The following is a 14,266-nucleotide window of genomic DNA, read 5'->3' on the forward strand; positions in this document are numbered from 1 at the left end:
GTTAACACCTACCATTGCCAGCCCCATCGCTTCAGAGTCTTGTCTGCTGCATTTCCCCAGTGATGTAACTGGAGCTGTTAAGTTTGGTGAGGGAAATATGGTAAACACATCTGGAAATGTCACTTCTCGCCTCTAATACTGTGTTTTGAGGCTGTGCCGTTCCTTGCTGCATGGGACAAAGAAGGTTTGCAAACCCTTTGTGAAGGGCATTCACTAGACTTTATAATTTGTTCTGAAGGAGGTTAAGACAAGCAATAGCTTCACACCCTCATCACTAGTCCCTGGCGACTGAGCAGTTGCATGGTATTTAGTTGAATTATGCAAATAGGTACTGTGGAGCTAATCCCAGAGGGAATGGAGGGACAGCTAATCAGTCATCTGCAGGATATTCTCATATGTTGCTTGCTGCTATTTCTTTATCTGACAAGTAACCCTTGAGAATGATGCACCTTTATATCATACTTTACCAAACTGGGAAATACATTGTTATTTGCCCGTGCACCGGGACCAGACCGGACAAATCCACTCTCATCTAGCGTCTGTTTACCATTTATCATTTAAAAAAAAAAAAAGTCATATATTAAAACATGACTTCTGTGTTCTTGACACTATCTTCAAATTAGTGTAAGGGCAGGTGTGTGTGGATCCAAGTGCACGAGAGAGAGAGTCAGGCAGAAGTGCAATGTCCAAAATCCAAATCTTTAATCCGAGAGACGTAGCAAAGGTCAAAATACCAGGAGTCAGTTAAACCAGGCAACAAGGCAGATCAGGAACAGGCAGAATAGAGGGTCACAAAAATACCAGAAAAACAGATCATACACAGGGAATCAAATTGGGACTAAATGCGAGAGAGCTTGAACACAAGGGTAACAAAGACAATCTGGCAAGGCATGAGAAAGGAGGCGGGGTTTAAATACACAGGAAACAAGACACAGGTGAAAGACATTAAGGTGGAGACAGTAATCAAAACAGGTGGGAAAAACCAGGAAGTAAAACAAACAGTAACACAACAGAACCAAGACTTCAAAATAAAACAGGAAATGAATACAGATCCTGACAATTAGCTGTTGTCCTGGCTAAGACAACGCCCTTAAGGAAAAATGCTTATTTGCTTTCTTGCTGAGAGTTAAAGTAGAAGAGTCGACGCCACTCATTCTGTATGTTAAATATGAAGCTGTAGCCAGCAGGCGGGTAGCTTGGCTTAGCCTAACAGAAGCAGGGGGATGGCATACAGCTAGCCTGGCTCTGTCCAAAGGTTAAAAAAAATTTCTGCCTACCAGGACCTCCAAAGCCAACCCAATAGCGTATCATATCTTGTTTAATTTTTACAAAGTGCAACCAGGAAATCACTGCTCCCGACAGAGAAAGAGTCTTTACGCTAAATTAAGATAAGCTAAAATAAGCTAACAAACGCTTGGCTCTAGCTTCATGTTTAGCATACAGACACGAGAGCGGTATTAATCTTGTCAATCTAACTATCAGGATATAAAGCAAATAAGCATTCCTAAATGTCTTTTTCTTTAACATAAAGACACTGACAATAATCCAATTGTAAAACAACTCATTTTGGGGGATTATCTCGTGTCCCTGTGCCAAATGTGTGTAGAAACTACTGGGAATAGTTTGAAGGTGAAGGATGGACTAAATAGCTGCAGGAAAATAAAATTTAAAAAAAAAACACACAACACAGTCCTGAACCCTTATAATGAGCCTTAAAATGATGCAGTACACAGCCTGTTAGCATTATGTTCTTTCTATAAGAAGAGAGATTTCATGCTGAGCTGATGAATCAAGACTGAATCTTCCTCTTTATGTATTTTAAATAACCATGTGAACACTTTGACGCAGATCTCATTTGGCATTTTTCTCAGCCTTCGCCTCGAGAACAGAACCTATTACAAATGTCAATTCTTCTGCAGACTTATAAGAGCTTGTCAACAATATAATAAATCTGAAAAGATGCATTACAGCAGTATTTGAAATGGCTAACCTATTTTCAGACTTTTTATTGCAGAGATGTTAAAAGTCCTGAAGATTAAGAGATAAAAATATCAAAGGGTTAATCCTATAATAATCCTAATCCATAATCCTATCAGAATTTTCATGACCGCAAGGCTGTTCTGCCAGTGCGCTGAATCTACAGATGATTTCAAGCCTCAACAACGTGATGAAAACAATATGAACACACTGCTCTTCCTACTCTGCAGTGATGGCATCCTCCTCCTTCAGCCTCTTGCGGTGTCCTGTCTGAGGTTGATCTGCCCGGAGACAGCACTAAAAAGCCAGAACCACAGGGTAATGGTGTTTCTATCACTGCTTAGGCAGCTATCCAGAGTCTTACAGTACACACACATGACGATTCAAGTGATCAGTCCCGGAGGCAGAGAGAAAGACGAGGAGGGAGGGTGATTTATAGGGCCGCGTAAAGTGAAATTGTATAGGTAGATTTATTAATAATTAATTTTCAAGATGTTCCTTTTCAAGATATTCCTGTCATAATGGCATCTGTTGTCATTTCATTATGTTTGATATTAAATATAACCAGATACAAATCCCAGCCAGACAAAGACTCAAATGCCAAATTTGGTACAGCAAGAGCAAATTAGCCTAGCTGAGGCATGAGTGTCCTGCATGGATTTTTCCTACGTGTGCAATCTGTGAGTAGTGCATGTGTGTGTCTACGTGAGTGTAATACAAGCAGTGCTGTAGTGAATTGTTCTCCACCAGCTGGGACCTGGACAGGGGGCAGGGGACCAGAGCATGCAGGACATACAGTATGTGCGACCACCGAACATATGCAAACACAGTAAGAACACACACAAAAAGCTGCCCAGCTTGCACATACACACACGTGCACGCACAATGGATTATACTCTATGGGACCTCTACAGTATTGTATATGGATAATAGGCCAATAACAAATACAAGCTTCAAGCATAAATTATTTTTACAAGTATGACACAACAGTCTTTTCAGTTGTAAGGGTATAAGTGTATAACTATATTTTGTAACACACTCTCTTTGAAAAGTTTAATATTAATATTGACTAGATGAAACAGAAAATACAATCTATTCTCAAATAAAAGAAACGGGATGGTGAAACTGTGTAATGCCTTTATGGTCTTTCATAAGAATAACCACATGTTATGAGATGCTTTAGACCACTCAGTCCCAGAAGCAATCCCATTTTCCATTTGCTTTTTCCCTGCCCTTTTATAATGCACATCTTCTGAGTGCGGGGAGAGCAGACATGATGTTATCGTAGAGGCAGGTTTGCAATATGCCATTCCGACTCATATTCATAGAAGTATGCGACAGACAGATAGGAACCCGGAGGTGTTTTTCCTGTGGAAGTAATATCACCTCCGGAAGATGTTCCCTCAGTCAGAAGAGAGCAAAGCTAGACAGACGAACAGACAGGCGGGGAAGCACAGTACACAAAGGATGCAGCTGTTAACGGATGACAGATCAAAACAAAGAGCACTGCTGCTGCACTTTTTACTTAGTTATAATTGGTATTATTTCTGAGCGATGAAAATTAAGGTTTTACTACACATCCACAATCCGCTATTCTTTTCCTTATCTTTTTTTTGGGGGGGGGGGGGATTTTTATGCTTTATTTTGATAGGGGGCATTGAAGGCAGACAGGAAATATGGGAAAAGGCAGTGGGGAATGACCTGCTCTAACAGGCCAGGAGTCGAACTGGGGACTGGCTGCTCAGGTGATGTCTGTGCAGATTCTCGGTCATCCAGGTCCTGGTTTTTCTGCTCAGGGCATGTACGCCCGTGTGGTCTGCGCCCTAACCACTCGGCTCCTTCCCTGTCTTACTCCAGGGACCTTATATTTCTGCTTCTTTCTTTTCTTTGTCTTATCATGTTCTCCCCCATCATCTGCCACATGACACCCATCATCCAGTAATCTATAAGTGTGAGGTATCAGAGGGACAGTGCTCTGCTGTCGGCGGTATCAGGCTGTCTCTTCATCTTAACATGCTGCTGTGAGCTGCACAAAGATCGTTCTGATTTTGCATGTCGAGTCAAAGCAAAATGTTTAGCTGGTCAAGCAGTGGAATAAAAGGGGGGACGAAAGTGGGAGATGAAAATGTATAACCACCCATGTATAATGCAACATGGTTGCCATGTAGGTTGAGCATGTGATGTCATTATCTTTTTATTTCGTTATATATATGGCGAGCCAGCTGAACAACAAACGCCCACTGACGGAGTTTATTTCAGTCTGACAGGACTATTTTTTTAATGTTCCTACTTCTTGCATCTGCCTTTTTATTTTTTTTTCCCCATCTTTTATATTGCATCTTTTTGTATGAAATGTGCAATATAGAGTTAATGATAAAAAGGAAAGACTTAAAGACTCGAATTAATCCTGTCACACAAGGATTTTGGATGAATTTGTATGTTTTTGCACTTGCACAGAGACAACCTTGTTTTCATGCAGATGTCATGTAATTTGCAGTCTACAGTATGGGGTAAATTTAGCTTAGTTTGCTCATGTTTCTGTGGTTCATTAAGTTTAACGTAGGTCTTAAATGTTAAAGGACAGCACTTAACTAATTTAGGAACAGTGAAAAGAATAAATGAAGACAGGTATTTGGCCCAGGGATATAATCTTGCAGGTAACCAATAATCCTGATACCCTGATAATCCTTGACATAAAGAATAATTATATATATTTATACATACAGTATTTAATTGACGGAGGTTAGTCATTTGGCTTTCATGACATGGATTTCTCACATTTGTTGAGGCCTTGAAAAGGACAAGAGACACTGTATATACTTCGGAGCTGCAACTAACGATTATTTTCATAATCAGTTAATCTGCCAATTATTTTCGTGATCAGTTGATTAGTCATTGGGTTTATGAAACATTAGAGTATAGTGAACAATTTCCATCACAATATCCTAAAGCCCATTCTAACTACATCAAATGTCTTTTTATTGTCAGACCAACAGTCCAAACCCATAAATATTAAAAATGACTATAATGTAAAACTAAGAAATTCGGATATTCTCATATCTGAGAACCTGAAACAGACAAATATTTGGCATTTTGCTGGCTTACATGGGTTAAAAGATACAACAATTATTAAAACTGTTGCCGATTTATTTTCTGGTGATCGACTAATTGACTTATTGTAGCAGCTCTAATACACTTTGTGCTCTCTTAACGATTTTCTTGTGGCGGAGTGACTCAAACTTAGACCAAACTGACTGGTGTATGCATGACTAGAGATGACACTGTATAAATAATGATGAGGGTTTCTAAGGTGGTAGCAAAGAGCAAAGATCCCCTTCTCTGTCACACACACATGCATAAAAATATAGCTCTCCGCTCCTCCTTCTCCTGGCCCAATGGCACCGCTGTGTCTATGAGCAACCTTGAACTGTGAAGCCCTGTCAGCATCCGCCTCTTGTTGCTATATACATATATGCATTAATGACTGAATGTATAAACCCAACGAGTTCATTATTCAGCCTGAGTCCGAAAGGCCCTTCTCTCTACGTTGAAGAATTTGAATGTGGACTTTTTAAAGTTGTCAACCTGAAATTATGTGAACAATATAAATGCATTGTTTTGGAATATTAAAAAATTGTGTGTGTGTAATCTAAGAATTTGCATCTTTGCAGTTAAGTCTTGCTGTCCTTATATTCTTGCACATTCTTTTTCATTTAGAGCAATGGGCAACTAAGCCGCCACACAGGACTGTAGTAAACAACTCCGTAGACCAAATTACTGAGGCATTCTTAGGAAGAAAAAGAAATGATCTCAGCAAAACGCCAAAAGGCTCAGAGTCCCAGCAGAGTTGTCTGAAAGTAATGACTGGTGCCATGCACGCACTGGGAAGGAATCTTGAAACAATGAAACGCATTGGTGTGGGAGGTGGAGAAGGGTGTTACTCTATGCTTGCAGAATCCTGAGCTGGCAATACAGATATTGTAATATCCAGTGCTGCTGCCTTTAGCCTCGCTGCACAGACACAGCATGAATTATTCACTTTTGTTTTAGAATAATAACTTATTTATATAGGATGAAACCTGTATGCCATTATAAGAATATACAGCGTAATACAACCCCTATTTTGCGAATTTTCAATTAAATTACACTGAAGTGATATTAAACTACTGCTCATTTTGACCCTGGAGACCACACGACGACCCCTGCCGGTCCCCACTCCCCACTCTGATACCCGCTGAGAGCATTTGTAACACAACAAAAAAAAACAGACATCAGTCATCGTAGGTGGAGGCAGCAGATCCCACACACCTGACTGCAGTGCGCCCTGCCCCGCCACGGTGTCAAAAGGCAAGAGAACACCGTCCAGCCTACCTCCTGTAACTGCTCCAACTCCTTCCTGAGAGTCTCCTGCTCGGTCTCCAGCTCTGCATACTTCTGCTTCAGCGCCTGGTTCTCCTCTAGCACGACCAGACCGCACTCCGCAGCCCTGATCTTCTCCCGGTTCGCCTCGGCCAGCTCCTGGGTGAGCCGTTCCACTTCGGCCCGGTACTGATCCACCGATTCCCCGCATCCTCCGCCGGCGGCCATCGCCCCTCTCTCTCTCTGTGCCACTGTCTGTCCCCCTGTCGGTCTGCGGTTCCCCCTTGTCTCCCCACCGCTTTGGACAGAGCCAGAGAGGCGGGCGGAGGCTGAGAGATACTGTATATCCGCCCCCCCCCCCTCTCCCGAGAGCCAGGGCAGGCCGGCAGGCAGGCAATGGAAATACAAAACGAAATAAAGAGTATTTACATTCGCCTCGACAGTATTATCAACAGCACCTAATACCGGATAAAGAGCATTAAAACGTCTCCGTAACGACTGTTAGACGGAGCCTTGCGATTTAAATTTCGGGCAGTGTTGTCTGTATGACACTCAGCAAATAAGGAGCATCATTTCTGCTTATTCATGGGAGCAAGGGCGCCACCTGTCTGCTACTTTGCGGTTTCCATCTATCTATCCATCTATCTATCTAAGGAGTAATTGCTATTAGACACCAACAGAGGCGAAACCAGACAGTGCATAGTGTATTCTAGATTTCAGAAAGTGAGAATAGAATCGGTATGGGTGTTGTACAGCTCAGCAATAGGCCTTTAATCACTGCAGACGTTTTGACTCGTCATGTAGCAGGAAAAGCACAGTACTGTTGTGTGTCCTTATTTTGTGTTATAATTTGAACTTGTATCATGTAGATTATTCACCCCAACAAATCCCGATCTTCAAAACTAAAGTTTAAGCGCTGAACCTATATTTGATGCTCTAAAAACATAACCATATCCAGGTAACACAACTGGCTGCTGTGCGGCCTTGGTTGCTTGCATGGTTGTGAGCTCTTGAAATCACGTCCAGTTTAGTTCAGTCATCTTTGTTTTGTTGTTTCGGTTTGTGTCTTTGCGAAGCTAATGCATATTTCATTAGCCTTGTTTGGTATCTAATATAAATGTTAATGGAAGAAGTTGAGAAACTTTTAAAGAACCGATTGGACATAAACATACACACCTCCCTATTTACATACACCAGTGAGTACAATGCAGTGCAGTACAACACCATCAGTAACATTATAGGCATCATAAAAGTAGACTTTATGGCATAGCAGTTGTATTGGAATACATGAGATTGTATAGGTGTACCTAATAAAGTGGACACTGAGTATACAAACATCTCATTCATCTTTCTACTTCAAAATATGACATTTAAAAACAAAATTCCTTTGTAACCACTAGCAATACGGACCTATTACCAATACCACAGCAGATCCTCAAAATAGACAACTTTACCTTTACCTTTACTCGTTTCCCTGAATCCATTATACTGAGGGCTCCAATCGGGACAGCCTGATGAGGCTTAATGTGTCACTGTCATGCCATCAACATGCTTTTATACCAGAGGGTCCTGTCAAAGTGAATTCTTTTTACATGGGTCCGTTCAATAACCATGTGTGGCTTCATTTATGGTACTTTTGACCAGTACTGCTATTGAAAACTTTGGAATAATACCGTCCGGTACAATCGTAGAACAACAATTACCTCACATCGGGGTGCCAAAACATTTATAAGATCTGTATATTTAAATAAGATGTGTGATGTCTTTCTCCTGTATAAACACCATTCAGGACAACAACAATGAATGTATGATCTACCATTTCCATGTGATCCAAAGCATTTCTATAGTAATCATCTAAGGAACCTGCAAAGTTTTGGTTTGTGATATTATCAGTTTGCAATAAACCCAGAACAGATTATAGAGGCCAATTTGTAATCACCCACTTTATGATAAAATGATGGTTACACAAGCGTGGTCGAGGTTTTTTGTTTGATGCTCTCCACCAACCATTTCTGTCCTGTCCTCTTTCACCCTGCCGCTACAGCCAGGATACAGTTTATCTTGCGGCATACTGTACACATGCAATAAAGGAAGCCATGACCAGGGTCAAAAATGTAACTGCACTCAGAGGATTGTTAAATGTAATCAGTTATGGTACTGACAAGTTAGTTATGGTATTGATAGTGACGGCAATGCTGTGTTATCTTTCTTATAATTGGTAATTACTTGAAAAACGGCATGTAACGTAACACTTCTCAGAAAGGAGGGGATGTGAGCTGTTCATGTCACTTTTGGAGCCTTCTCTCAAACAAAAAGCAGGTTTCAGGGTGAATGGAGAACAGGTTACATTATTATTGGGAAGGTTGTGAAATACATTTACGCTACCCTTGTGTGTAATAGTGATTAAACAAGTAAATAAAGATGTATTAAGACATTAATAAACACATTGTCTTTTGTATGTTTTCATTTAAGTCACAATTATTCACATATTTCTACAGGCCCAATATACAGTAATGCTATTAATAATTATTTTCCCTTTGTTCTAGATCTATAAATTTCCCAACTGACCCGCCTATAACCTCGATTTACAATCCAAAATTAAGACAAGGACAGGTTGTCAGAAAGTCAAACAGATGAGAAGTTTATGGCAGTGTGTATCTTATCTCAGACAAGGAACTGTAGTGTCATGAAAAAATCTGAAAGCTCTCCTGCACAATAACACAGCACAAATACAGCTCTGTACCAAGAAGCATGTCGCAGTATACCGACTGCCCTCAAACCTTGATCTGTAAAATACATGGGTACAGTTTTATCACACGGTGTTTTATTACAAAGAAGCCCAAATGAATGCTTTCAGTAGCGAAGTAGGTTGTCAACACCGAATATCAACTTTGTTAGTTAAAAAATGCACGGTCGCTAACTTTTGCAAACTTCATTTCAGGTGGACAGTACTGTATATACAACACATTTTGACAAGTGAAGCTAAATCATCAAATGAACACTTATCATAGTTTAGAGATCACAGTCTAAAGTCATTTTGTGTATCACTAGAAGCTCATGATGATCTTTGTACCTCATGTAATTAATGAAAATGAATAGTGTCATCATTGTAAGAACACTGAAGGTCCTATCTTTCTGTCCCGAGCGGCTCAAAATGGAGAGTCCTGTAATCTGGGGAATGTGTGTCGGTCAGCATTGCCGGTATTAATGTTGCTCTGAGGAACAGCCTCTCCTGAAGAGGTTTAGGTAGGCAGCACGGCAGCCAGCACACTGCCTGCAGCTGGGGCTTCTGTAAGAGCACAGGGAGTGCGTACTAATGAGAAGTCATTCATTGGACATTCCCACACACAGGGCATTTCATCGGGTTATTTTCCTGTTATATGTATCTGACAGTGTATCAATCAGTAGTGTTTTGTTACCTCATAATACTTCAGCTCCTGACTGGCCGACTGTATGTGCTGTCTGGTCATCACCTCGAGGTCCTTCAGTGTTTCGCCCTTTCTCCATTTGGCTCTGCGGTTCTGGAACCAAATCTGAAGCATAAACAACACATAATGACGATAAATTCAATGAGATACATACTTATTATATATATACTTTGTTCTAAGCCATAGCAGAGTACCTGTTTCATATCAATTTCTACTGAGAACAAATCTTCCTGCACAATTAAAATCACTGGGTTAAAAATTCCCAGAGTTTGGGTCAATATAGCAACATAGCAATACTGGATTAACGTTACCCAGCACCAATGGGTTGTTTTGACCCTGTGTAAGTGTTATTTTTTTATATTACTGATTGGTTTGGATGTAACATTTGGATGTAACTTAATAAGAAAAGGACTAAAGTTGGGACACAAAGACAAATATGCTGCCGTGTATATTTAAATTTTATCTGAATCATTTCTTATTCTTAAAATAATATGTTGAGTGTCGTAGCATTTAACAAATCCCCTATAAAGGTATTATTGAACACTATTATAAACACAGGAAAATTTTAATTTGTAAAGCAAACAAATATACTCGAACCACCAGCTAATTATCACAAATGATGAGCTGTACGTGTCCTACCTGTATTCGGCCCTCAGAGAGGTGCAGGTGAGAGGCTAACTGTTCTCTGGTGTTGATGTCGGGGTAGTGAGTCTGCTGGAAGACTTCCTCCAGCTCCTGCACCTGGTACGTTGTGAAAGTGACCCTTGTTTGCCTCTTTTTCCTCTGACCTGTAAACAAAGGACTGTCCCTGTCATCATCATCATCAGCATCATTCACACATGTATCTAGACATGCAGCTCGGGGCCACAGTTAATATGTCTTGATTTATCTTCCTCTTTTATTAATAGAGCATAATACTCACTCATACAGTCTCTGGTGGCCCCCGGATACTCTTCAAGTATTCTAATTTGTGGAGTTTCTATAGACAGAGATCGAATTTCAACATTAAAATGAGCATATTTTTTAAAATCATATTACAGTGCCATCTATGCTATAACAAACCCTCTTGAGAGAGTTAACAAAATGGGTAAAAAAAACCATACCTGTACATGAGCGCGGTTTAGATTCCCTGGTGTTCTCCTTGATTACAGACCAGTTGCGATGAACTCTTTTCTCTTTTCGGACACATGTGGGCCTCCTCAGTATCTCTTCGATGGAATGGGATAATTTTTTACTCGGCTGAGATTCCCTTTCTTGGTCCACATGGGAGTCTTTCTCCGTATCTCCTCTATTCCGCATTTCCGGTAATTTACCCCCTGCCATCAGCACCGTTGTCATCAGACGTCCCTTTATAGTGGGGACTTTATTTACTGGTATTCAGAAGCTCAAAATAATATATGTCTTCTCTTATGAACACCTCTCAGGCTAATAAAACAGACTGTTGTTCAACTGACTTCTTCTTCTCCTCTCTGTTCTCTATGTTGCACTCTACTCTCTGCAAGGCGAGGACAGTAAGGTTGTCCTCCCTCTCCTGTCAGCTTGCGTTTGACCTGCATCACATGGTCATCATTTGGGAGGAGCAACTGGCAGAATATATCAGCGTACTTCTTGGAAAACTTTGTTATCAGCATCCATTCATGTCAAAGTTTTTTTTTTCTTTTTTCCAGTGTCCCTAAAGAACAGCTAATTTAAGCCATACTCATTGTAAATATGTAAACTTGATATTATTATCTGCTCTGTCACTCCTTCACACACACAGTTAAATAGAATTTAGTTTGCTCTGCAACAATCACATGAACATATTCTTACATTGTAAGGCCTGTCTCTAACAAAATCTCTGTGGTTTTGTAGCTTGATTAACACCCTAGACAACATTCAACTATGAAACATATTTAAATTCTTGCTTCTCTTTCTTTTCACCTCATTTATTGGAGGGCTAATCTTTACCACCTTGGCCTCAGTATGCCCTTTCACACTTCATTTCACCTTTCGGAGACACTGGGAACACGAGATTTTAGCGACTCCCTGCGGTGTGCGGGAGATGATGTCTTATGTGTTTCGCTTATGTGTGTCTCCATCTGGTGGTTGTGGCTCTTCAGTGCATTCACTTTTGATTCTCTTGAATCTTCCTATAAATTACTCCAAAGATCAGGCTGTGTTAATAGTCCTTCACAGCAGACGTTTTGACATGTCATAGCATGAAGAGCACAGATGTATTTAATGACGTTAATGAAGGCTGCATTCCACTCAGAGGAGACCCTGGTATCGTGGTTGCTGGCTCACTTGAAAGACTTACGGCAACACTTTTTTGGGAGCCCAGCCTTTGCTAATGTGCTTTTCCTGCTATGACAATTCAAAACGTCTGCAGTGAAAGGGTTAGGTGCAACGCACAAACAAGTAAAAGGGGAAGAAAATGACAAACTTACAAGTTAGTGCGTAGACATGGAGGCACTCAACCTTAAAGGTCCGCTCCAGCAGTTTAGTATTACTTGTTAAAGTTCAAGAAAGGTCAATTTGAAGCAAGAAGTAAAGATCTGTAGTCTCTACATTTTTATGTCCCTAAAAATGAACCTCTGGAAACCTACATTTCCTACATGCATCTTTTTGTTAGACCCATCTTGCCTGCTAAAACGCCCTTGTCTTTCAAACTTAACACCCCCAGTTTATCTATCTATCTATCTATCTATCTATCTATCTATCTATCTATCTATCTATCTATCTATCTATCTATCTATCTATCTATCTATCTATCTATCTATCTGTGTGTGTGTATGTATGTATATATATATATATATATATATTTATAAAACTTAACATGCTTGTCCAAATGCAGTGCTTTGCACCGCAAAGTTTTAATTTTTATTCCACAGCAATGATAGGTCCAGTGATGTAATCATTTATTATGTAAATCATGAAAGTGAAATCCTGCAGGTGGTGCTGTTTTCTACTTTCCTGGGCACTGATGGGTCACAAAATGTGACCCACTTGAGTCTCATGCGGTCTGTAGATAAGTCTATTGTGAAGCGAAATAGAGCGAAAAATATACTTAATTCAAAGGTAAGCTTGGAGCTAATTAATGACAGCAAACCTGCAAATTACCCTGTATATGGTGCTGACCTTCTACATACCCAATGTGCAATACAGTTGTAGACACTCGTCACTTTTACTTTTATACAAAGATCCTCATTTTCATATGAGTGTATAGTGTTATATTTTATTCATACCTCATCCCATCTTTATTTATATTTTTACCTTATATTCTTATTGCTGAGCTGACCTGTTTTCTTTTCCAACATGTTTCATTGTACCATTGACCATGTGTTAACCTACACATGACTAATAAAACTGAGCTGAACTGTGTCTCAAATGTATCTCAAAGCTCCACGCTTTGTAAAAATAGCAAGGTCACGGGATGCAGTAAGACACTGGACCAGAAGAAACCAGGTTTTGGGAGCCAAAGCCTCTTGACTCAGACAGTTTTTATAAATGATATAACTGTCTCCCAGGTTGCATCTCCTCAGGACTTCCCAGCATGCTACAGTAAGGATAATGACTTCATTGTTTTTGAGTGCTCACTTTGTCTCCTTTTGTTTTTGAAGTGATACAATATTATTTTACTTAACTTTATCGCCTAGTTAAACCTGAACATTTTCCCAGAGACAAGGTTCTTGTTATGTCAACATGATATGCTCTGTTACGACAAAAAATAATTCTTATTGAAACAAAATAATATGGCATGTTGTATTAATGTGACATTAAACATATAAAAAAATTGCCATGAAAGTATGTTCTAATAAGGAAAAAACAAAGAAAAAACAAAACAAACAAAATGCAATTTCTGGAACATATTAAATTCTTCATATAGACAATGTTTTCAGAAACCTTTACCACCAAAATATTGGTCTATATGTACAGTGTAATATTCCAAATGCTTTAACACTGACCAAACCTCACCCAAGATTTCAAAGATTTTTATCTAATTCTCAAATACTGGTAATGAAAGCACATTTTGCGGAGGAGGAAATACAGATTTTCTAGTGCTTATTGCTTTTGTTCAGATTTGTCTCTTACATTATCAATATTCATTTTATCCACTTAATTTCTATATATGAAGCATATTAATCTGTAAAGTTTCCCCAGTCCACTCAGTGATTGATTGCTACTGCCAAGTACACTCTCAGTTGCTTAATGTGATCATGTATGTCTGACATACAGTCTGATGCAAAAACTGATGTGCATGACATGATCGGCAACAGGGCACAGTTTAATGCAGACAGCTAGGAAGAGAGAAAGATCATACTTTTTTCTTCACAAAATTGGCCATGCTTTGGTGATTGGACACACATTCACAAAGATGGTTCATGTAGGTTTAATCAGAGCTTTGATTAGCCAGCTGTAATGAGCAGATTACGACAATAGCTTAGCTGCTTATCAGCCACTCACCGTGAAGGTGAAATACATTTAAACTATTGCTAACATTAACATACACATCCATAGTATTT

At 39.7% G+C, this 14,266-nt stretch overlaps 2 protein-coding genes across 2 annotated transcripts in view; both read right to left on the bottom strand.

Annotated features, from left to right (window-relative positions):
• Positions 1–6,564, bottom strand: part of bicd1a (bicaudal D homolog 1a) — a 30,006-nt gene extending 23,442 nt beyond the window's left edge. The window contains 1 exon segment of the mRNA XM_040133406.1: positions 6,349–6,564. Within this exon segment, the coding sequence (XP_039989340.1) occupies positions 6,349–6,564 (216 nt within the window).
• Positions 6,565–9,463: 2,899 nt separating this feature from the next.
• On the bottom strand, positions 9,464–11,063 carry LOC120792850 (intestine-specific homeobox-like). Its single transcript, XM_040132230.1, has 4 exons — positions 10,868–11,063; positions 10,404–10,552; positions 9,756–9,869; positions 9,464–9,625 (listed from the first exon to the last, which is right to left on the bottom strand). Exons 1-4 carry the CDS (start codon positions 11,061–11,063, stop codon positions 9,464–9,466), a joined length of 621 nt encoding a protein of 206 aa, XP_039988164.1.
• Positions 11,064–14,266: the final 3,203 nt, after the last annotated feature.

This window comes from Xiphias gladius, chromosome 8, assembly GCF_016859285.1.
Source record: "Xiphias gladius isolate SHS-SW01 ecotype Sanya breed wild chromosome 8, ASM1685928v1, whole genome shotgun sequence".
NCBI classification, from domain to species: Eukaryota; Metazoa; Chordata; class Actinopteri; order Istiophoriformes; family Xiphiidae; genus Xiphias; species Xiphias gladius.

Bases quoted from the DNA above. Each gene is read 5' to 3' on its own strand.
- LOC120792850 (XM_040132230.1), bottom strand. From the start codon at position 11,063: ATGCGGAATAGAGGAGATACGGAGAAAGACTCCCATGTGGACCAAGAA. The intron at 10,553-10,867 runs GTATGGTTTTTT...CTTTGTTTACAG, and splicing joins TAAACCGCGCTCATGTACAG to GTCAGAGGAAAAAGAGGCAA. The intron at 9,870-10,403 runs GTAGGACACGTA...TTTATGCTTCAG, and splicing joins TCTCTGAGGGCCGAATACAG to ATTTGGTTCCAGAACCGCAG.